The sequence below is a fragment of the Fukomys damarensis genome, unplaced genomic scaffold, assembly GCF_012274545.1.
Source record: "Fukomys damarensis isolate Sample0158 unplaced genomic scaffold, DMR_v1.0_HiC HiC_scaffold_1, whole genome shotgun sequence".
NCBI lineage: Eukaryota > Metazoa > Chordata > Mammalia > Rodentia > Bathyergidae > Fukomys > Fukomys damarensis.
This window is the reverse complement of record NW_022900913.1, coordinates 61,449,564-61,474,922: the sequence shown is the minus strand read 5'-3', so window position 1 is coordinate 61,474,922 and position 25,359 is coordinate 61,449,564. Positions and strand designations below refer to the sequence as shown.

At 38.2% G+C, this 25,359-nt stretch overlaps 1 protein-coding gene across 1 annotated transcript in view; it reads right to left on the bottom strand.

Moving 5' to 3' along the window:
- Window positions 1-25,359, bottom strand: part of Jmy (junction mediating and regulatory protein, p53 cofactor) — a gene marked incomplete at its 5' end in the record, with an annotated part of 92,296 nt that overhangs the window by 12,542 nt on the left and 54,395 nt on the right. The window contains 4 exons of the mRNA XM_033761565.1: window positions 3,645-3,731; window positions 7,649-7,836; window positions 8,299-8,464; window positions 21,329-21,498. Coding sequence (XP_033617456.1) covers window positions 3,645-3,731; window positions 7,649-7,836; window positions 8,299-8,464; window positions 21,329-21,498 — 611 coding nt within the window. The remainder of the gene's footprint in view (window positions 1-3,644; window positions 3,732-7,648; window positions 7,837-8,298; window positions 8,465-21,328; window positions 21,499-25,359) is intronic.

Genomic DNA, 25,359 nt, shown 5'->3' with positions numbered 1-25,359 from the left:
CGTGTGTGTGTGTGTGTGTGTGTGTGTGTGTGTGTGCGCGCGCGCGCGCACCAAGTTTTATTAACTTGTGGCTGGAGGTCAGGTGGTAGCTACTGACTAAGAGTGACAGTCAGGCTTAACTTAGCTTCAAGGGCATGGAAGCCCCTGAGGAAACAGTAAAACACACTGCTGGGTGAGTGATCATCAAGGTGTGACTTTGAGGTTGGTGTCTCTTGCTACCCAAGGTAGCAGGATTCCCCTGCCATAATGTCTGCCTTGGAGCCAGCCAGCCATGGACTGAAACCTCTAAAACCATGAGCCTTAAACTGTGGGCATTAGCTATTTTCTCCCAGGGAGGAGAAAGATGATGCATGAGTGTCAGAAGAGCTCCTCTGTTTCCTAAGAGGATGGAACACTCACATGGTGGCATGGAGACCAGTTACATGTTCTCTGGGTAGAGCCTTTGGAAACAGATCCCCTGGGTTTATGGCAATAGGAACAAGGAACTATGGGTGAATAAAGAGCATTCCTCTTAGCTGTGGTGTGCTGGCACATGTCTGTAACCCCAGTAACTTGGGAGGCTGAGACCAGAGGATCCAGGGTGAAGGGTAAGCTCCAAGTCAGTTACCGCCACGTAGTGAGTTCAGGGTCAGCTTCAACTACATAGATATATTCTGTCGAAAGAAAGAGGGCTGGGAATTTAGCTCAGTGGTAACGCCACCTGCCTTGAAAGCCTAAGGTCTCAGGTTTGATCCCTGGTACTTGGGGGGCGGGGGCAAGGGGTGAATTCTTGCATCTTTTTCCTCTTATAGAAGCCACAAAGACCTTTTACATTTAGGTCCCCGAGAGGGTCATAATAATTTTCAAGGATTAATTATTACTTGCTACAAAGCCAGCCATTTCTCAATAGCAGCCAGAAGATGCCAGAAGACTTGCTACATTATCCTAAAGGTTTCCAGAGGGAAAAACAAAGGAAATATATGACCATGACCTGCGCTCTGAATTTTTTATTTTTTGATTTGAGATAGGGCCTTACCATGTAGCTCAGGCTAGCCTGGAGCCCATGGCAACCCTCCTGCCTCAGCCTCCCTGGTGTCCTCCCTCAGACATGTACCACCACACCCAACTCTGAGCTCTGCAAGTAAAGCAGACATAAAGGTTCTGTATTTCTTTTGAAATCAAAGCCCAGAATTGCTCAAGGGCATAACGAGACAAACACCCCTCACCTCCTTGCCCCACTCCACGTTCTCTTTTGTTCACATGGCAGGAAGAAACAACTCCCCCAACTCAGCTGAGCTGTTACAAACTTGTGTGCACCTGGAGACCACTGGGATGGGGAAGTGAGCCTGTATTTCCTTCCCCCTGCCAGATACTTACCACATATTCCCATGGGAGGGCAAAGAGGCTTTCTAAGGCTGAGGGCATGACTGCAGAGATACTTAGATTGAGTTTGCAATTGTGAACAGGTATCTCCAAACATAATGCATAAAATAGATTGTTACAGTGTTGAGAGATAATAATGACTAAATAACCATACTGCTGATCAGTCAGCTGTATACTGAAAGTCAAGTTGTATTATAATCTAGAAGATTCCAGATGGAGAGAACGGTTTAGCTTTCGAGGGATGAACTGATGAGATGGTGTGAGAAAACAGAAACTTCACACAGTAGAGCCTAATATGGTGCCATCATGCCTAAGAGAGAACACAGCCATCAACTGGCAGAACTGGGCTGAATACAAGTTTCCCCCTTTACCTAGGTTAACTTCAGTTAAGCCACTTAATAATTCCCTAAAAAGAAGTTAATTTATCTCTGAGTGTGGAGGGATAGGAGGTGGAGGCAAACTAAGAGGCTCTGGGTTTCTAACATTGCTTAATGACCAGGAAGTTAGTTACACAGGTATTTATTTCTCTCCTTGGGAAATTCATGTTATACACTTTTCTCTACAGTACCCTTCAGTAAAACACTTTTTTTTTTGGGGGGGGGTCTATTTTTGGAGACAGGGTCTTAACTTGCAGTGATCTTCTTGCCTTTACCTCCTGAGTGCTGGGATTATAGGCGAGTGCCACCACACCTGGTTTAAAACATTTTCTTGCTGGGAATTTATCTCAGTGGCTCCAGCCTGCCTTGCAAGAGCAAGGACCCTCCCAGGTACAAAAAAAAAAAAAAAAAAAGTTAAATAAATGGCAGGGATAGTCCTTGTTTGTGGATAGAAAAAAGTAGTATTAAGAGGTCAGGTCCAATCAAAATGTCACCAAGTTATTTTGTAGGTATCAACAAGCTGATATAAATCTTAGACAGGCAAAAGACCTAAATCAACAGAAAAGAACAGTGAGCACACACATTAGCTGGGCCTGCTAGTGTACTCAGAAGGCTGAGGACAGTTTGAGGCAGCCTGGGCTGGACAATGAGTTTAAGCCTAGTGTGGGCTGTAATAAAAACAACAGACCCACACAGATAGATCTTTTATGATGAGGCAAAATTTCAGTGGAGCTACCTGATAGTCTTTAAACAATGACAATGGTGCTAGGACAACTACACACAAATGCAAAACACCAAAACAAAACAAAACAAAAAAACCTAGACAAAGATCTTACAGTCTTCACAAAAATTAACTCAAAACCAGTAATACCTAAATATAAAATGTGAAATCTTTATATGAACTTCTGGAAGATACCACAGGACAAAATAATATTGTATTTGGCAATGATTTTGCAAGATATAATACCAAAGTATGATAGGAAGAACTGATAAATTAGACTCTGCTAAAAGTAAAACTTCCTTCCAAGAAGGAAGCTACAGATTGAGAGAAAATATAGGCAAAAGATATGCACCAAAGAAATGTTACCCAAAATATACAAAGAGCTCCTAAAACTCTGTAAGAAAACAAAAGCTCAATAACCAAGCAAATGATCTTAACAACTTTCTAAAATAAGATGTACAGGTATCAAGTGAGCATGTGAAAGGATGTTGAACATCATACCTCACTAGAGAATTGTAAGCTAAATAAGACACTACTTATGCACTTCTAAAAGCAGGAAAAATTCAAAACCACAACAAGAGCAAAAGCTAGTAAAGTATGAAGAACCCCAAGTCCCTTATATTGTTGGTGGAAATGCAAAGTGTTAGTCACTTTGTAGAGTGGTTAGGCAGCTTCTCACAAAACTAAATCACTGTTATTGGTATGAGTTGAAATGTGCGCATTAAAATCTTTACATGGATGTTTATAGCAGCTGTATTTATTTTATAATTGCTAAGGCTTGGAAGGAACCAAGATGTCCCTCAATGGATAAACTGTGGTATAATTACGTAAGAGGATGTTATTCAGCACTGAATGTAAGAGAGCCATCAAGCCATAAAGACACAGAGGAACCTTAAACCCATATTACTATGTGAAGAAAGCCAATATGAATAGGCTACACACTGTACTATTCCTACCATATATAACAGGAAAGGCCACACTATGGTATGGAGACAGTAAAACAATCAGTGACTGCATGGGGCTTGGGGATGGGGAGGGATGAACAGGTGGGAAAAAAAGGATATTAAGGGTACTAAAACTCTTCTGAATCTTATTGTAATAGATTAACTCAGTTATGAAATTCTCTACAGATTTTACCCACTTGGAGACATTAAAAAATGAGCTTTGCAGGAGTCCAAACTTACTAGTTGTACTGTGTGATGGATTCTATATTCATCTTCACTCCGAATACGCTGCTGGAATTTTTCATTGTGTTTTGCAATACAGATTTCCTATAAATACAAAAAGTATGTTTAAGTGAAAGTTATAAAAAGACCACACTAAAATTTACTTGATAAATGGGTAGGTAACCTTAGTATGTACCTACATGGCAAAGTACCAAGTAAAATCCACTTGCTATTTCTCTTCAGAACTGCTGCAGAAGTATAAACCAAATAATAATCAGGATCTTACAAAAGACTTTTCTATGAAACTATTAATTTCTCTGGATCTCCTACTGCCTCTTTTAGAGGAGGAGGCATGAAGCCAAGTGGAGGACAAGATTTTAGAAAATCTCGAAAGTCTGCTTCAGCTATGAAGTCTGGCCAGAAGATTCTGGTCTCATGCTATATTTTCTAGACAAAAAAGAATATAGAGCTGTTAACATACTCTGTATTCTTGAGTCTTCGCCAATGCACAGTATCATACGATTTCAATATTCTGGTCATAATTATCAGAGCTAAGAAACTGCTAAAGACTACTAAAAAGTCAAAATTATTTTAAAACTTTATTTTAAAATTACTTCAAATTTATGTATATTCTAAACAGCTTATAAGAGATCTTTGCTGGAAGTCACAAGGTAACACAAGTGATTAAGATGAATGAGGACAAAGTGACGTTTTTCGTGAGCCTGCCTTTCCACTGGATGGCATGGAGCAGCAGCACTTAAGTGCTTCTTGATAAAATCACCTATACTATGTTAGCAACCTTTTGCAAACAATCTTAATTTGCTCTACACACTCTTCTTTCTGTAAAGATCCTTAAGAGAATTCTTCTAGGTAAGAAGAGTATGAGGAATGATCAAAATATGGAGTGAATGTTTGTTTTTAAAAATGATTACAGTAAAAGACATCTGGCCATTAATTGCCCTCAAAACCCCCACCACAATTTGAACACAGTTATCTCATTATTCTTACCACTTTCTGAAGCAGTTCATGTCTTTTACACAAAGAAAGATAAAAAATGTGGTGAAAGCTGATGGTCTGTGCCATCCAATGGAAAGGCAGCCTCAAAAAAACATAACAGTGTGTCCTCATCTACCTTATTCACAGGATGTGGGCACTTCTAGCTCTTCTCAAGTCAAAATGACCATGAGTCACAGGGCACGAGGTAGCCATGACATTGCAACTAAAGACTCTCAGGAAAGAGGACTTCCAAAACTGCTTCAGAAAGTGGTAAGATTGGGTGAGGGATTTAGCTCAGTGGCACCACACCTGCCTGGAAAGTCCTGAGTTCGATCCCCAGTACATAAAGGAAAAAAAGAAAGTGGCAAGACAATGGGATGAGAGTTTTGACACAAGGGGGAATATTGGGGATGGGGCATTAATGGCAATGTGTCTTTTACTGGAATAAATTTCTTAAAATTTAAAGTCACTATGTTTTACAATCATATTTTTTAATATTCAAACATAGACCAAACAATCACTTTTTAATCAGAGTTAGTCCTAATGTCCTTAAAAGACAGTAGAAATTTTTTTAAAGGACAGTGTCTTGCTAAGTATTTCAGGCTGACCTTGAACTCATTTTGCGGGGGCCAGCCTGGCCTCTTAATTTGTAATACTCCTGCCTCAGTCTCATGGGTAATGGCACTAAACTGTATTTGAAAGCAAACATTTTTCATCATTTTCTTCACCCACTCTAGTCACATTTTACTGCCCAACAAGATTTTGTCCAATACAATTAGGAAAACAAAGACAGCATCATAAAATGTAATGATATAATGACAGACGGACATAGCACACTTCACTTCTGTCCCGTCCAGTTTGATTATCCTTGAGTGAGTGGTTTAACTACTAGAAGCCTTGGTTTCCTTGCTTAGAAAATTAAGGTATTAGCAAGCAGAAGTCAAGTGTCTTTTTTTTTTTCCTGAGACAGGGTCTTGCTATGTAGTTCAGGCTGGCTTTGAACTCACTATGTAGCCCAGGGTGGCCTTAAACTCAAGGCAAACCTCCTGCTTCTCAGTGTTCCAAGTGCTGGGACTGCAGGCATGTGCTACCATATCTGGTGTCATGTGTCTTAAAATTCTTTTTTTTTTTTTGTATTTTAGAATGGTGGTATGTTGCACATACCATATATTACTTAATTACCTAAGCAAGAATCCCATAAAACATTATTCCTGCAATGAGATATACAAATACGCAAAGTGAGATTAAAATAATAAATAACTTTGTGTCAGTTCAGGTCTGGTTTTTGCCACCAATGAAGTAGGATGATGTCTAAGCTTTCTAGATTTTGGGCAAGGGATTATGCCATTTGGTACTGGAAACAAAGATAAAATACATGGAAAACAGTATTATTTCCATTTCTCTTCTTGAAATATTTTATCACAAAACATGGACCTCAAATTCTCAGGGCACAGTCAAGAACTAGAACAGGCAGAACTATACCCTGGAGTATGCAAATCCTACTGAGTGCTATATAAATCACACAGCCAGCAAGAAGCCAATGCTCCCAGGTGCAATGATATGTAGACGAGGACAAGGTGCAGTGTAAAAGGTGTCAGTTCTTTGATCTCAGATTAGATTAATATAAGAAGGCATAAAGAATAATACTGATTAGACTGATATTGCACTAATGCACTGCAAAGTGGGAAGAGCAGAGGGAGCCAGTTTAGTCAGATTCAGACTCCTATGTGTCCTGGTCACCAAGGCTCTTCTTGATCATGTCCATGTGTGCAGCCAGCTCCCTCTTCTGCCACCCTTCCAGGACCACCGTGACCAAATGTCACAGAAATCCCATCCCCTTCCCTCCTTCGGTCTTGTTCCTTGAAAACCTGATACTGGTGACCAGCCTGCTTCACGGAATCCTTTTTTTACTTTTGTGACTTTACATTCTCCTGCTTTTTTGAACTCAAATCTCTCTGTTTGAACTGCATGTTTTCTTTTGTACACTCTCAGCTTCTTTCCTAAAGGCCTCTTGTCCTCATAAATGTCGGGCCTTGTTCAATCTTTCATAAGCCATGCCTGTACAATGTCTTCTTACTCCCCAGTTACGGATGTTTGCTTATCTTCGCTTTCTGAATTACAGAAATATTAAGTGTAACGACTTATTTTCCCTTGAAATGTTTTCTCCTACGCTCTACCATCTTATCCTTGCTCTTTTTGATCAGCTTACAATCTCTATCACTACTAAGAATCAACTACTTAGTAACTGCTAGTGGGACACAATGGCCCACAGAGTCACAACTAACGCCGAATACCCTAAGATCTCTCATATCCAATTCTGAAACTTGGTTTATTACCTCTAAGCTCTATGTGTTTTCCACTTTAATCAGTGGCATCACTATCCACACAAATGCCTAGTCAGAAGCCTGAGAGCTAACAGAGCACAGCTTCTCCTCTCTTTCACCATAAACCATTAAATCTTACTGCTAAGTAAGCAAAACATTTTCTATGGTATAGGAAGAATCACATTTCTGCAAATATCAAGAATGATCAAGAATTCTGAAATGTTATTCAAGTTAAAAATAAGCAAGTAACAATCTATTAAATTCCTGCAGACTAACGTCGAAACCAAAGCTCAGAGAGTACTCATCACTAGGTGCCTTCAACAGAAAGGAAAGCCAGGGATTTAGCTCAGTGGCACCAAGCCTGCCTGGCAAGCCCAAGGTCCTGAGTTCAATCCCTGGTGCACACCCCCTCCCCAAAACTAGAAAGGAACCAGGAGCTGCATCACATGGGATCCTGTAGTCAGGGCTTTAACAGAGCCTGCCTCAGGGCTTCTGGTGGTAACAGCACACCAATGCTGATGGTTTGAATGCATGGAAGAAGCCAATGATCAAAGAAATGTCAATTTTTATATAATGAACTGAGCATTGAGATGAGGCAATGCTGACTTAGTTTTAAGAACATGCAAGTGTTAGTGCAAACACATTACAATTATTATACTTGGGTCAAGGGTTAGATAATGGGTAAGAACAAGACTTGGATACCTTTTTATTTCTGAGGTAGGCTTTCTTAGCTGAGACGCGGCCTCGCCTGGCCTCCAGCTGACGTGCCTTCTGCTGCAGTTTCTGCAGCTCTTCCCTCTGTGCATGCATGGATGCTGCCATCCCCTCCTTCTCCAGCATGGCCTCCATGCTCTCATAAGTGTCGTAGTATACCACCTCATCTCTCTTTTCTGTTACAGAACAGCAACAGAGGGTTAGAGCATGGGTTGTGGAGCCAGACAGAGCAGGGAAGGAGGCACTGACTAACCGTAACCCTAACCTTGACTTTTCCTCAGGCAAAGCCAACCTCTCCAGAGCTCCTCTGTAAATGGTCATTACAGGGAAATGTGCCTCACAGACTGCATGTGTACAGGGTATGTATGGCAGTGCCTGGCACACAGATTTAAGACCTTACTTCCTTCCCTCATTCCACTGTTGTAAAATTCAAAATTGTTGATAATTCAGAAGCTGGCCAAAACATCCCTTAAAATGTTTAACTGTGCTGCTGAGTCTATTAAACCACTTGCTTAACCCCAAGGGCTCTAAGCATTCCTTTAGGTTTAGACTTTTTAAAAAGAAACAGCTGAAGTCTGTGTGCCTTTCTGTCTTGTCTTCAATCTCCTGGGGGCCTATGTGGTTATGACATATCATACCTGATATAAGTCTTTTGATGCTTTCCAGCTGTGCTGTCAACAGTAACTCTTCACACTTCAAGATTTCAAACTGGACTTCATATAACTGAAGCTGCAGATCATAATAATCAGCTTCTAACTGATCCAGTCGAGCTATGGCTTCTGTGCCACCTTGCAAACTCTGCATCTGTGTTGAAAATAAAATTAAATTCCAGTTGATGGACACACACACACAAAAATGAAGGCATAATTAGAAACTAGCACTAGTCAGATAGGATTAATCTATGAAGGGATAACTCTAAGAAAGTCTTGTCAGCAGGAGATCCAGATTTCTGAGCTGGTTGTGGGGTGTGTGTCTGTACCCCAGCTACTCAAGGAGGCTTGGCAAGAGGATCACTTGAACCCAGAAATTTAAAGTCAGCCTGGGAAACATAGCAATAACAAGACCCTCATCTCAGAAAAAGAAAAAAAAATCCAAATTTTTAATAAATATAAAGCCATCTGGGCCAGGGATTTAGCTCAATGGCGCCATGTCTGCCTGGCAAGCACAAAGTCCAGAGTTCAATCCCCAGTACCAAATAAATAAATAGCCATCAAATGATTTTAGAAGAACACAAATATCGTAAACTGTAAGGTCTTAGATATTTGTATAGCTCATTCATATGAGTGACAATGTATTTTTGTCCTGACATAAATATCAATAATGTTCCTTCTCAATCTCAAAAGGGGATGCTAAGTTATGCAGTTATCCTTTTCACATAAGACACATGGGAAAGACTGAGCCATATTTAGTCATTGACAGCAGAGTGGCCAAAGCTGATTCATACACACACCTGGGACTTTCATCCCAGAAAAAGCTTCAGTCCACCTTATGGATCTGCTGATTAGAAGTGAGAGTATATGATGGAACATACAAAATATGTAAATGCTTTAGATGGGATAAAAAAAACTTCTAATCTCTTGATAATGATCACTATCATCTTTAATTATATGCAGTGAGGGCCCTACATTAACTATAAAGTAGGGTTCAGAAATCTCTAGGCATGTTCACAAAGCAGTATGTGGTCTTCCATCCATAAAGCTTTTGGCTCTGAAGAAAAAGAGGAATTTTTGTTGACAGACATCTGAAACAAACCACAAAGGAAAAATGTATGCTTCACAGATTGGTTCCTAATCCTACTATTTCCATGAATTCCTATTTGGCCCCATACAGAAGGCAGCTGCAAGTGGCTCAAAGGCAGGTTCTTTAAGACTAGATGTTGAGAGCCACCAGATTTCTGGTAGAGAGGATAAGCACTCTTCAAAGGTCATTTCCTCACAACTCTGGAGTACTGTTTAAGCAGCTTACAGGTTCATTCTTGGGAACCCCTGGGGGCCTCTGGCTACTTCATCCCACTGTTTCAGTAGTAAACTCTCCACCCTATCCAGATTCAAAATAGGATCAGAATTTAACTATGCAACTAAATCTTTCATTCTATAATCCAAGTCACATCAGATAGTGTATTTATTTTTCACTTTAAACCACAGACAAAATTAAAGTACCTTTAAACACTATTAGGAGTAGAAACACATTGGAAGTGTTACTAAAGATTAATTTTGAAATAAGTGTTATTTTCTTTGTAGAAAGAAATCTTCAGAATGGAAGATACTAAAAATTAAGATGCCATAATGAAACCATAGAAAAGCACAGTTACATCTCAATTATTTGGGGGATTTTTTGCTTAAACATTTCTCTAATTTTCCTTCCTTACTCTTTCCCTTTGGTAGTCATTCATAGCGAAGTCACTTGAGGCCAGGACCTCCTTGCCAATGCTCTCAGGACCCCTAGGACATGCTGTTGCCAGAGTTTGATTCCCCATATAAAAAAAAAAAAGTTGAAATGGTCATATTACCCAAAGTAGTGCAATCTCTATTAAAATAGCAACAATATTCTTCACAGGACTGGCAGAGGGAAAAAAACGAAAAAACAAAAAAACTCTAAAATTCTTACAAAATCAGAAAACACCCAGAGTTAGCCAAAGCAGCCTTGAGCAAAAACAGCAAACCTGTAGGTATCACAATATTGGATTTCAAATTATACTATAAAGCTATAGTAACAAAAAACATGGTACTGGAAGTAGCTACAATCAAACTTGCACTGGATTCTTTCAAGGGTATTTAGTCTAAAAGGTATTAAAATCTTTCAGTAGTTTTAATGAAGGAAATCTGGACACCACGACTCAATCTAAGATCAGAGGCTCATAGAGGGATGATATGGGACCTTACTAAAATTGTGTATAAAATCCTTAATGTTATATACCTTTCATTCTGAACACCTGCTAACTTTCAAATACTTAAGGAAACAGGGTTTCATATCCTGAAAAGAGTAAGACTGAGAGTGATCAAGACTTTCAAACAGAAATAGTACTCTTGAAAGTAAAACAAGTTCAGATACAAGTAGAATGTTGCTTATGTAGATAATTTTTAATATTTATGCTAATTTTAAGAAATTTAAGTCCAGCCTTACATTTTTGGCAAATATTCCTAATTTAATTTTAACATGTTTTCATTATTTTTAACTGTTTTCATTATTTTTAACTGCTTTCCTTTTGTCATATCAGGAGGGGTTTTAAAATGACTTAAGGACACAAAAAATCAATAGTGCTGCTACACAACAATAAGGAACTCACTAAGAAATCAGGAAAATCCATTCACAATAGCTTCAAAAAACAAAAAACAAAAAAAATATATGCCTAGGAATCAACCTAACCAAGGAGGTGAAAGATCTCTATAATGAAAATTACAGAACTCTGAAGAAATTTAAGACAGTGGAAATATATCCTTGTTCTTTGATCAGCAAAATTAATAGTTAAGGGCCAGGAATGTAGCTCAGCAGCACAGTGCAAGGCCCTGAGTTAGATTCCCCATACCAAAAAAAACAAAAACAAAAACAAAAACCTCTAAAAATCTTACAAAATCAGAAAACACCCAGAGTAACCAAAGCAGCCCTCAGCAAAAAAAGCAAACTTGTAGATATCACTATACTGGATTTCAAATTATATTATGAAGCTATAGTAACAAAAACAACATGGTACTGGCACAAAAACAAACATGTAAAACAATGAAACAGAAGACACAGAAACAACTCTATGTACCTAAAATAATATAGATAGCATATGGTGGTGCATGCAGGTTGAGGGAGAGGACTGACACATTCAAGACCAGCCTAGACTACACACAATGAGTTCAAGGTCAGCCTGAGCTACTAGTGAGACCCTGTCTCAAAAAAAAAAAAAACCCAGAATGAACAAACAAACCGTGTAAATAGGGCTGTGGAACCACTCCCCTCACCTAAACCTGAGCAACACCCCAGGGTTACCCCATCACACCCCTGTCCTAAGGCCTACTATCTTGAGGCAGAGGATAAGAAAAACAGACCCTAAGTCTGACCTGGAAAATTCTGAAATCCCAAACTAGGACACATGCATGATGGCCTGCAATAACCTGACTTCCCTTGGAGTTCATGCATATGGACTGCATCTCACACACCCAACTATAATAGTGAATTATGGGAAAAGACATGCGCAGCAGACACAGCTGGGAGACTCAGCACCCTACGGATTAAGCTGTCAATAGTGCTGTAGAAGACCCAATGGATGAAACCCTAGACCCAGAACATCTTAAATTCTTAAACCCAAGGGCTTCAGCACTGGTGTCATTTGGGGAGGGGCGGGTACTGGGGATCCAACTTGGTTCCTTGCACTTCCAAGGCAGGCGGTAGACCCACTGAGCTAAATCTCCAGCCCTTGTGGTGCCACATTTTCTTTTCTGCCTGAAGGAGCCCCCTTACTCTAAGAATACTGTTGCCTGTTAGAACTGTGCTGCTGCTTTTTCCTTACTGTTACATGCCAAGTTAAACTTTTTGTTCATGGTGCAAAAGTTATCTAGAAACTTATCCAGGACTATCACCCATGGTAACACTCCTACAGTCATCTAATTTTTGACAAAAGGGCCGTGACCTGGAGAAGAGATAGCCCTTTAATAAATGGTACTGGAAAAACTGGATATCCACTTGCACAGGATTAAAACTAAATTCTCTTCTCTCACCCTGTACCAAAATTAAATAAAAATGGATCAAAGAACCAAAAATAAAAACAAAAATTTTGAACCTGCTAGAAGATAACACAGGGGAAACATTGAAAGCCACAGGGCTAGGCAAAGACTCCCTGAATATAACTCCAATAGCATGAATAAATGAGATTACATCAAATTCAAACTTATTTTCTGGAGGAAGGGTCTTACTCTGTAGTTCAGGCTGACCTCAAACTCATTATGTATCCCAGGCTGACCTCAAACTCATAGCTTCCCAAGTACTGGGATTACAGGTGTGTGCCACCATGCCTCAATACATCAATTTTTTAAAAAGCTTCTCCACAGCAAAGGAAACAACCAACAGAGTAAAGACATAACCAACAGAATGGGAGAAAATTTTTGCTAGCTATACTCCTCTGATAAAGAACTGTTGATACCTAGAATATATAAAGAACTAAATATCAGCCTTCAAAAGTACAAATGGCTAATAAGTACATGAAAAACTGTTCAACATCTTTAGACATTAGGGAAATGCAAATCAAACATGTTTGAGATCTCAACTTGCCTTACTTAAAATGGCCACTATCATCAAAAACACAAAAAGCAATGAATGCTGGTAATAATGGGGGAGGGGGTAATCCTCCTACATTATTGGAAGGAATGCAAACTAGTGAACTACTATGGAAATCAGTATGTAAATCCCTCAAAATAGAAATACCTAGCTGAATCTCCTAGGTATATTCTAAAAGAATCAGAGGCACCATACTATAGTCATACTTGCATACCCATATCTGCAGCACCACAATTCACAGTAGCTAAGTTCTGGAACCTCCCAAGCTGCCCATCAACAGATGAGTGAATAAAGAATAAGTAGTAATACACACAGTATTTTATTCAGCCATAAAGAATGAAATCATGTTATTTGCAAGAAAACAGATGGAGCTCAAGACCATCATTCTAAGCAAAACAAATGAGATGCAAAAATTAAAATATCATATGCATTCTCTTACATGAAAAATGTGAAATATAAATAAATGAATGAAACAGAGATGTAATCTTGGAGACTGGGAAGAAAACTGGGGTGGAGAGAAAAGCAACTGGGTGCGTGTGTGAGTGTGTGTACAATCAGACAGGTTACAAGCATGCAACAGTTTCCCAAAATCAACATCAGTTTTGTGTTATAAATATACACTAAAAAAAAAAAGTCCCAAGGAAACAAAGCATATTGACATTTTTATGTTTTATTTTTTTGAGACAGGTGTCACTCTGTGGTTCAACCTGACTTTGAACTCATTATATAGCCCACTCATGGCCATCCTTCTGCATCTGCCTCCTCAGTGCTGGGATTACAGGCATGTGTCACCATATCTGACCATATTGACATTTTTAAAGAACAAAAATCTCCCTGTAATTTAAATCACAGGGTAGTACTGTATTATTAAAAAAGGGAAAGCCTCTGTTCGCAAAGCATTTGTTTGGAATGAGCTTAATAATTCACATTTGCCTTTCTCATGACTAATGTGGGCACTTTAATGCTAATAAACTGGCTCAGTACATCATCACACAAATAATACACACAGCACAATACCTGCATTATGTATACAACATGCATAAACCTAGCAAGAATAACTAGCAGCTTTAAAAATCCTTTGAAGAATTCAAACAAAGCCCAGAACTTTGAAAACAGACTGTTACAGTAATGAGACAGGACCCAGAGAAAATGACCACATAGATAATCATCTTTAATACAAGGCCTGTTATGGCTTGTGTCTAGTTTTTCCCCCAAAGCCTCATGTAAACACAAGTGGGGCTTTTTCAGAGATCACTGGATTTAGTGTGTGATGCTGGAACTGATTCACAGTGTAATGCTAGAATCAAGGGCACTAGGATTAATGCCGGGGATTTAGCTCAGTGGTTCTGACTTGCAAGCACAAAGTCTCAAGTTCGATCCCCAGTACCAAAAGAGTGCGAGTGCTACCTACCCTAAATAGCCTGGATAAAAGGGGGAAAAAGAGGTGTAGTCTTCCTTTGTTGCTCTGCTATCTCCTGCCCGCCATGAACTGTTTATTTTCTGTGATGCCTCTCTGCCATGCTACCTTGCCTTACAGCTGCCAATTATGGACTGAAACCTCTACAAACTGTGAGCCAAATAAACCCTTCCTTATCTTGTGGATGTTTGGTATTTTGTCTCAGCAATGAGTAAAGTAACTAAGACAGAATATGCTACCAGAGAAGGGGGTCATTGCTATAACTGTACCTGACCATGTGGTTTAGGAGCCTTTGGAGCTGGCTTGTGGGAAGGAAAGTTAGGAAAGGTTTGGAGATGCCAGCTGAAACTGGAGAGCTGGAACACCTGAGGTTGTACTTGGGAGATTCCGTCAGAGCTCAGAAGACCAGAATGCTGATAGAAATTATGCCAGTAAAGACGAGGCTCAGGAGATTTCTGCTGGAAAGGACTGTGCTGGCTGCTGGACTCCAGATGGTGTGTGTCATGCCTTGGCAATGTTTGCCTGCATTTTGCTCATGTCCAGAGACTGCCTGAGACTGAGATTAAGGGCATTGGACTAATTAAATCTTGCAGAAGAAATTTCAAAGCAGTCTAATGTTGAGGCATGTCATGGCATGTTGGAGGCTTTTAGCCAGATTATGTTGAGAATCAAGAGCAAAGAGCCCAGCAGAGTTATTTAAAACTTTTGAGTTTGGCCAGAAAAGAAGCTCCAGAGGAGCTTCTTGACTGGTGACAACAGGAGAACAGAAAAGATAATATGAGGATATTGCAAGAAACAGCCCTCACCCTTTGCAGCCTAAAAATTATAAAAGTGAAAGACTGCTTTGTTCAGAAGAGAGCCTCAAAAGTACCATGTTCCAGAATAGCAGCGGCCTAGGGAAATTGTTCCTCGAGATTTAGTTCATAAGCACTGGACCTTTATGATCAAGACATAAAGGAAGCCTGGCCACTGCTCCAGCTGGCAGCAGACCTTGGTGTCATACATGTGGCGCTGTTTCTAGGTGCACACAGAATGCAAGAGTTGTGAGGTAAGGAAGGCTTCTATCCAGATTTCAAAGGAGGCCTGGGAGGCCAGGCAATGTGCCCAAAAGGGCAATGTGTGAAGCTGAGTATGAAGCTGAAGGTGCAGTGGAGACCCCAGAAAATTGGAGAAGCCAGGAACACGGGTCATCAGAAAACTACAAGGAGGGAGCAGAGCTGGCACCAGAGAGAAGCCACAGGACCTAAAATCACCACAAGTACGGAGGGGGCGGAGCCACACAAAACTTTTGGAGTTCTCAAATTACCACAGATTGCCAGAGATGCTGAAAGTGGAATGGTGGGATTTAAAGTTTTCCCTGCTAGATTTTGAATTTGCTTTGTTCCCATTCCTTCCTATCCTCTTTGTACCTTTTGGAGTGAAAGTGTCTATCTTATGCCAGTTTATGTGACAAGTGCTTACCTTTTTTTTTTCATTTGTATAGAGGCTTGCAGCTAAGTTTGTGGGGACTTTACACTGGGGACTTTTTAGGAATGCTGAAACTGTTCAGACTTTGGCAACTCTTGGAGACGTACTAAATGCCTTTTGCATAAAGGGACGTGCATGGACTTTGGAGGACTCGGCTGGGATGCTATGGCTCATGTCTAGATGTCCCCCCAAAGCCTCATGCAAATGAGGTGGGGCTATTTTGGAGGTGGCTGAATCTAGAGTGCATGAATGATGCAAGGTGGGGCTAGGGCTGAGGGCACTAAGATTAAGGGTGTGAGTGCTACTAGCCTGGATAAGGTAAAGGGGGCAGAAAGAGCTGTGGTCCTCCTTTGTTGCTGTGCTATCTTCTGCCCACCATTAACTATTTCTCCTCTGTGATGCCTGTCTACCATGACACCCTACCATGGAGCCAGGTGACTATGGACTGAAACCCCTACAAACTGTCAGTCAAATAAACCTTTCCTTCCTTAACTTGTGGGTGTGGGTATTTTGTCTCAGTGATGAGAAAAGTAACTAAGACAGGGTCCATTTCAGTGTTTTCTTTCCTCTATCACCGTAGGACCTAGGCCACTGTACAGTGTGAATAATCCTCTTGTTTTATCAAGTAGTCAGAATTTGTCAGCTGTGTTATGCACCCTAGATTGCCAGAACAACTCAATGTAAGCCAGGTCACAATAGCAAAGCTATCCAATGTGATGAAGACAAAGTCAATAATCTCTTCCACAGGCAATAAAAGGTTGGGATTTTTTTTTTTAATGAATAAAAGAATTTAGAAAATTTCCATGACACCTTGCACATGAAGGAACAAGCTCTTAGGGAAATTATTGTAGAAATGCCCCAGGGGAACACAAGATGGGGCTAAGCTCCTTCAAAGAGATTCTCAGAATAAAATGTGGAAAGTTTCCAGGACAAGTTTCAATTTTATCTTTTAATAGCGGCAAATAAGAGAATTTAATGGTAAAATCGAATCATAATTTAAAATCTATTAAAAAGATTCCTTTCTAGATTACAAGTATACTTTACAGGTTACCTCAAATATTATTTTTCAAACAAGAGTAGATAAGCCTAAGACACCTTTAAAATGTCACTGAGGATTATCTTGGTATAACTTCTAAACAAAAAACTTTCATAAAACAATATATTTTATACAACTCTGCATTAATAAATGTGAACACAGCAGTCCTCCTGGGGAATAAAATGTACTATTTTTACGAATATCTATTTAATATTTTAAAGCTAATATGAACAGCCCACAGAATGGGAAGAAGTATTTGCAAATCACATATTGGATAATAAACTTGTGTCTAGAATATATAAAGAATTCTCACACATAGAAACCTGGTCAAGAAAATGAGCTAAGGATCTGAAGAAACATTTCTTCAAAGGAAGACATACAAATAGTGAGCATAAAAAGTAACAGGGAAATGCAAATCAAAACCACAATGGCATTGTCATTTTATATATACCAGGGAAGCTATGATGGAAAGATAGTAAGGCCAGGCACAGTGGTACATGTTTGTAATTCCAGGATTTGGGAGGCAAAGGAAGGAGGATCACAAGTTTGAGTCCTACCTAGGCAACTTAGCAAGATCTTGTCTCAAAATAAAAGATATAAAAGGCTGTGATAATCATGGTTCAATTTGCAATAAAGGGAGAGGAAAAGGGAGATGGAGAAGATACCAATGATAGATGTAATGAAAATTCTAGCCCTCATATGCTGCTAGTGGGAATGTAAAATGGGGCAGCTGCTTTGGAAAAAAGAGTTCTAAAGTTCTACAAAAACACATATCCATGTAAAACCTAGTACATGAATGTTCATAGCATCATTATTTTTAATAGCTCCAAAAGTATAAACAATTGAAATTTTATTATCTGATGAACTGATAACTATGCAGTGGAGTATCTTTGGGGAATACAACTAAATTAAGTACTGATGTTACAACACAGATGAAATCTGAAAACACTATGCTAACTGGTGAAAAGAAACCTAATCAAAATGAAAATATGCTGTATGTTCGCTTTTACATGAAATGTCCAGAATAACAAATCTAGAGACAGCAGTGGTTACTTAAGGCCTGAGAGAGGTGATATTTGGGAGGTGAACCTTGAAAAAGATTGCTGAAGACACAGGGTTTTGTTAAAGCTATGGTGACAGTTATCTGACTGTTAGTTTACTAAAAAAACATTGAACTGTTAGCTCCAGATCAGTTGTGGCAAACCTAAGGCAGATGTGCCACAGCCGGCTGTTTGTTACAAGTGAAAAGGTTCTCTATTACTACACTGGATGGATAAAATGGATAATATGTGAGCATTTCAAAGCAGTTTTACTTAACATTACAGCAAGATCCCAACCTACAAACATTCAAACTGCAAACTTTCACAGCTGTACTATGCAAGACTCACTTTGTTGGATACAAATAAATCTGACTTATGAACATTCTCCCAGAACAGAACCTGTTTTTAAGTCGGAGACTTACTCTTATTTATTTATTTTTTTGGTACCAGGGATCGAACTCGGGTTCTTGCGCTTGCAAGGCAGGCAGCAGAACCACTGAGCTAAATCCCCCGCCCCTTACCATATTTTTTATTTCATTATTATTATTTGTAGTATTGGGCACTGAGGCTTGTGCATGCTAGACTTGAGCAACACCCTCAGGCCATGTAATAGTTTTTAAAAATCATTTTAGAAAAAAAAAAACACTTTAGACTACAAACTATATCAAATCTAATGATAAAATCAAATAATTCTATTTTATCTAACCTTTGAGACATAACTGCTCTTTTAAAATAACAAATTCAGTCACCTGGCCCATTCACTCAAGTAAGACCAATAAAAGCATTTTTCCTGCCACACTTTCTAGCCCACTCCAGATGACTACAGTGATATTTGGGTCAGAACTTCAGCAACCCTGCTTACTAAGCACTGAACTGCCTTGAATACGTGCATCTCTGAACTGTTTTAAAAGCAAAAATTTTAGCTTGCCATGCAGGTTTAACTTTTCCTAATTCCATATTTAGTACTCTTACATTTTTTACTAAGGGCCAAATTCCTGGTACTCATTTCAGAGAATCTACTGGGTTTCTACTATCAATGGTGAAGCCAAGTTTCAAAAAGCAGTTTCTCATAATGAAAGGGTACAGATCACAAAATACAAATGTTTTACCTTGATTAATATCTTAATAATGGCTTCATTATGTTTTTAGGGTAAATCTGAACTCTTAACAGGATACTTCGCGTCTTCTTCACATTGATTTTTTTTTTTTTTTTTGCTTCACTAGAAGACCTGGGACAAGCAGTTGTCTCCACCCAATTCTTAAAGCTGTGTGCTTGTCCAATGGCTTACTTCCTATCTGATGACGCTGACAGCTCATTTTCACATTATAAGTGTCTTGCCCCACCATACTCTAAAATACACCTAAATACAATGTCTGCCATCTTGTTTACGCTTTTAAAGAAAATTAGTATCTTTTAAAATAAATGTGGGGGGTGATCATTTCTTTATTTCTATCACCCACTGAAATTCCCAGGAAAAATATTTAATAAATGTTTGTTGAATCAAATAAGCAGGGTATTTAAAGTGGATAGAATTCCAAAAGGCAGAAAAGTGGCAAAAGGAAGAACTAAGATGGCCTTAACGTTTTGGGCCTGAAGAACCACAGGCCCTAACTTCTACAAAGGACAAGTATGAGGAAGACCTCCTATGGGGAAATAAAGAAATTTGGCTTTAAAAATAGTCTGTTTATGGCATGTTGAGGGGGTGGAAATCTGATCTCATTTTAAAAATGATTTAATCCTGCTATCTTCCTGAAAGAATTAAAAGCATCATACAACAGCAATATATGTAAACCCACGTTTATAGCAGCAGTTTGTAATGGCTAAATCTTGGAAAAGCCCAAATGTCCATCAACTGATGAGTGGATAAAGATGTGGGTTTTTTAATACAACGAAGTACTACTCTGCCATAAAGAAGGATGAGCTTCAGACATTTACAACTAAATGGATGGACCTTGAGACCATACTCTTAAATGAAACAAATCGGAAACACACATTTAAATATCATAGTTTATCTGATATTAGAAACTGACCATGGAAGTAAGGACTGAGATGTACAGTGGATGTTGGAAAATGGGAAGAAAGTGTTCAAATGAGAAGAGGAACAAGGGAGGAGGGACGTAGAAAGGAAAGAAGGAACAAGAGAAAAACTAAACACAGAAGGGAAAATGAAAACAAAGCTTTTGTATATGGGGAGGGAAAGGGACTTGAGGGGGGGAAATTGGGATAAAATTTTTAATAAAAACTTGAAAGATAATGAATGCTATAATAAATTACATCAACATAGAAAATAAAGGAAGGAATTCAAATTTTAATAATTTAAATACTTCTTGTCTTTGAAATAGTGACTTTGAAAGGCATGCTCTGAATAGCTGAATCTGAGCAATGAAATCTTACTACATACATGCTACCTAGATCTCCCTTTGAAGGTCATCTCACATGACCTTTAATCTTTAAACTATTAAAATTATGGTACATCTTCTGTATTTCCAAAAATATTATACTTCTGGTCTTTAACATTTGCTGTTTCTAATAGTTACACAAAAAATATCAGCTGACAATGAAATTATATGTATTTATGTGCCTTTTCAGTGAGAGCAATTTGTTCTGGCCCAGTTTTGTTATTGTGAAATACAGAATTTGTAAGTAATGACACAGGAGATGAACAAAAAAAGACAGTTGTGTGCCACTTCAGTAACTCAATGCCCTGAAGCATGATTCCAGCACCGATGGTACATTCAGTGCTGTACTGGGCACAATAAGAAATAATACTGAAGGATGAACAAGTAGACAAGGAAAAAAGTGGTTAAAACTTTTAAAATACCATCTTAGGTATATTCTGAATAAAAAGATCAGCCATTCTTCAAGGATTTTAAAGACTATTCCTAGCTTAATTAAATAATGTCTTAATGGGAACAAAACAACTTTCTTAAATTCTGTCTGTCTCCATAAAGACATTTTCTTAATGAAGCATAGGCAAGAAAACTGAGTCTCTATTAACCCTGGTTAGGTCCAGAAGGACTAAAACAGAGTTCTAACAGGTGAAGGTATGAACGTTTTTTAGTCAATTCAAACACAATGCTACTGCCTGAGGGTTTTTATTAAATTTCTCTGGGCAGTGAGGCTCTTACGTGCTAAAGTGCTTTAAACTTACAGTAAAAAACAAAACACACATACAAACAAAACTTTAAAGGCAACAAAGTTCTGACCTAGGCCCCCTTCTATTTCAACATGCTGCTGTCAAGCATCACAGAGAGAGGGTATGTAATACTGGTATGCCTAGCTCTTCTTGTAGTGGCAATCAACACACTGGCCCTATCATAAATGTTTTTCTCATGGAGAAAGTAAAAATTAAACCTGTGCAATCCAAAAAACACTGTCTTACACAAAGATAAAAATGGCAAGACTTAGCTCTTTTTATTTCATAAAATTTTCTGGTGCTTTTCATTACCTCTTCTTTTAGTGCATGTTTCCTCTGTTCCAAACAGATCTCTTTAGCTCTCATCATCTGTAAAGTCTCTTTGGAGACTGCATACTGGAGTTTTTCCATTCGTTCAGCAGCTGCTGCCCATGATGCTTTACCAAATTTCTTCTGATCTGCTCGCATTCGGTCATAGACAGCTATTAATATTAATTTTTAAAGAGACATTAAGACATAAAATAATTTGATGCTAAACAACAGAAAAATCTTAGATTTCACTGGCCACACATGAATTTTACCCTCCACAATAAATAAATCACCTATAAAACATCCCTAATATGTAATTTAAAGATAGTATACATTCTAATATCTCAGTTCATCCTCAGAAATAATGTTCCATAAATGAAACTTAGTTGTTCAAATAATTTAGATTAATTTTAGAAACACTTGCACATATTTAGTGCTACTAACTTCCAAAACATTTATAATTTATTCTGTGAAAAATTTATGCTTTCTTGTAGGTATTTTTTTGTAGGTAAATTGAAATCAGTCAAGATCAAAAACACTTAAATCCACTTTCCAGGTGTTATCATTCTGTGTCCCCCAACATAGTAACACTATGTGGGGGGGAATAAACCAGATACCACCATGGCACTCATCATCATTATACCCAACTATATTTTAATAATTGACTGACACTTCATAAGCATAAAAAGAAATAAGGAATTAGATTAGTACCAAACATAATCTGGGGACATATTCACTGGTGACTTATATTTTCAAAAGTAATAATTTCTGTATTATACTATGCCCTGAGCATCTTTTACAAGACAATACATTTCCAGGATCTTTTATAAAATGCCCCACTTTTTAACAATAATGCATGTACATGCTTAAAAATCGAAACTGTACAACTAGTTCCTTGTGCTTAGCCCTCCCACCTCTAGAACTACTGCCCAAATGCAACTAAATTTTAGCCACTTCCAGTGAATACATTCATAGAGGAATATTGCTATTTCTTGATCTATCATCTTTATGAAGCATTTGTTCATGATGTTAGTAATTATGTACTAGAAACATGTACTACGAAAAAGAATTATCTATTCCTATATGACTGATGAGGAATGTGCTTGCTTAGAATCTTCATTCCCAATGTAGTTAAATCACTTTTTTTTTTGGATTCTCCACATTTTGCTGCTCCTATTGTTTTTGGTGGCCATATGAATGCTAACAAGAAGCAATGTTTCCAATTCACAATCTCTTTTAACTTCAATTTCAAGGTCCTTAACAAAAGCTATCCATGTTTGAGGAATATCAAATAAAATATCACAGTTTTAAAATTTCTGTACATCTTTTAAAACCCTAAGACCAACACAGTAGTGCTCTGTAAGGGAAAAACGGCTTGGAGCCTACACATATTTCCAGTAAAATTCTAGTCTTACCCATAGCGGGCATTGATCTTTTGTCAAGAAATTTAACTATTGTTGGGCTCAATGCCCTTGAGGGAAAATAGTACCTAACCAGAGGGCTAAATAATATGGCTCAGATGAGAGAATAAGTAATTAAATGTCTCTCACACTTATTCTAGCAACATTAAACCAACAAAGGGTGTGTTTTACTTTCTTTTTTTTGTTCATGTACAGACCATTACAACCACCAATTTTGGTACTATTTCAAAGCACTGTTTTTATATATTTAATCTATCAATTTGCCCAGCAACCCCAGAGAACAGGTAAAATATGTATTATCTACACCTGTTGTACTGAAATGAGAAACAGAAGTTCTGGTAACTTAAAGCAAGGTTACACATGCACAGTACTCACTGTCCCCTGCTATTTTTTTTTTAACCAGAACTTGTAATCAAAGCACTGAGTCAAAAGCTCTCCATCCAGTACTTTCTATTTCAAGACCATGTCTGGAGAGTAGCGCCTTGTCCTGTTTAGGTTGTTTCTTATTGTCAAGCCTGCCCTTACTTTGTCTTCCAACATCTTTGGATAAAACATATTCTTACAGTTACTGTTCATTTCACTTGAAATTATTTTTAAACTGTTCCAAGATTATGGAGGTATTAAAAATTATTTGTGTATGCATAATGTTTGGAATACCCCTAGAAAAGTACTAAAATATCCCTAAAACATTTCTCTACCATTGCTGGCAAGAACCATTAATATTATTAGGGCAACAATGCTGCTACTGTAATAATATTCTTTTTTATTAAGTTTATTGGTACAATTTAGGTATATAATACAGTTAATGACTAGGATCTTGTAATAGTGTATCTTGGTTCTTATTTTTTCCCATTCCCCTGCTCTCTCTTCACCCACTCCACCCTACTTACAAAGACTTTGTTTCCATGTTTTTCCTTTTCTCATACTTTTTCTTTTCCCTTATCTTTCTCCTCCTCTACAACTTCCCCTACTCCTTTAGAGCTTTTCTTCCTATTACACAATATTATACATTTTGATACTTATTTATACTTTTATATTTTCACACCAGAGAAATTATTCAGTATTTACACATGTATCCTACTACTTTCACTTAAGAACACGGCCTCAACGTGCATCCACTTTTTGGAGACTGACCCGTGTGCATCCAAAAAGTGTATATTTTCTGATTTTGTGGGGTGGAGCACTCTGTAGACGTCTATTAAGTCCATTTGTTCAAAAGTTTGGTTCAATTCTAGTATTTCATTGTTGATTTTTTGTCTAGATGATCTATTTGTGACAGTAGGATACTGAGGTCCCCCACTACAATTGCATTAGTACTCACTTGGTGTTTCATATCCCTTAATATGTTTTGTATAGTCAGGGGCATTACTATTTGGTACATATATTTATATATATATTTGGATTGTTCCCTTTACAAAGATGTAGTGACCTTCTTTGTCTCTCTTAATTAGTTTGGGTTTGAAATTTACTTTATCTAAAAATAAGATAGCTAACCCTGCTTTTTTCCGGTTCCAGAACTGGAGAACTGTCTTCCATTCTTTACTTTCAGTCTATGAGTTTTTTTAACTAGGTGCATTTTTTGTATACAACATATTGCTGGATTTTGCTTCTTAATCCATTCTGCCAGTCTGTTTCTTTTAATTGGTGACTTGAGCCTCTTAATATTGATGGTTATAATTGATATAACCATCGATATATAATGATATATAATATATAATATATATCAATATATAATGATATTGGCTTATCATCATCATGTTATTTTCCTGTTGGTTCTTTTTTATTTTCCCCCCTCTCCCTATAATTTCTTGCCTTGACTGACGGAGTTGCTCTGTTGGGCCTCATGGAGTTGTGACCTTGATTGTCTTTTTCTAGGATACTGTTTAGAATTGTTTGGAGTATTGGTTTGGTATTCATGAAGTTTCTCAGATGTTCTTTGTCTTGGAAGTATCTTATTTCCCCATCAATTCTGAAAGATAGCTTTGCAGGATACATCAGTCTAGGTGGGAGGTTGTTTTCTTTTAGGGCTTGAAATACCTCACTCCAGGCTCTCCTTGACCTGAGGGTTTGTGTTGAAAAGTCTGCTGTGATTCTGATGGGCTTTCCTTTGCATGTGATTTGTTTCTTAGTTCTCTGTTTGTAGTATTTTGTTCCTCTGTTGGGTTTCCAGGATCTTGACCATTACATGCCTAAGTGTAAATTTTTTTTTTTTTAAATCACAACTAGTTGGTAGTCCTATATGCCTCACTTATCTGTTTGTTAAGTTCTTTTGCTCTGTTTGGGAAGTTTTCTATCATTAATGCTGTGAACAGTTTTTTTGTGTGTCATTTGTACTTTCTCCTGCTTTTTCGTGGATTCCAATCAATCTTACATTATTCTTCTTTGCATTATCTAGGAGCTGTTGGATTGATTTCTCATGGTCCCTTACTATTTTCATGGTTACTGATGGCCATCCTGTCTTCTATATCTGATATTCTGTCTTCAGACTGGCTCAGTCTGCTTTGTATATTTTCAAAAGAGTTTTTAGGCCAGGCGTGGTGGCACACGCCTATAATCCCAGCACTTGGGAGACTGAGGCAGGAGGATCACTGTGAGCTGGAGACCTGCCTGGGC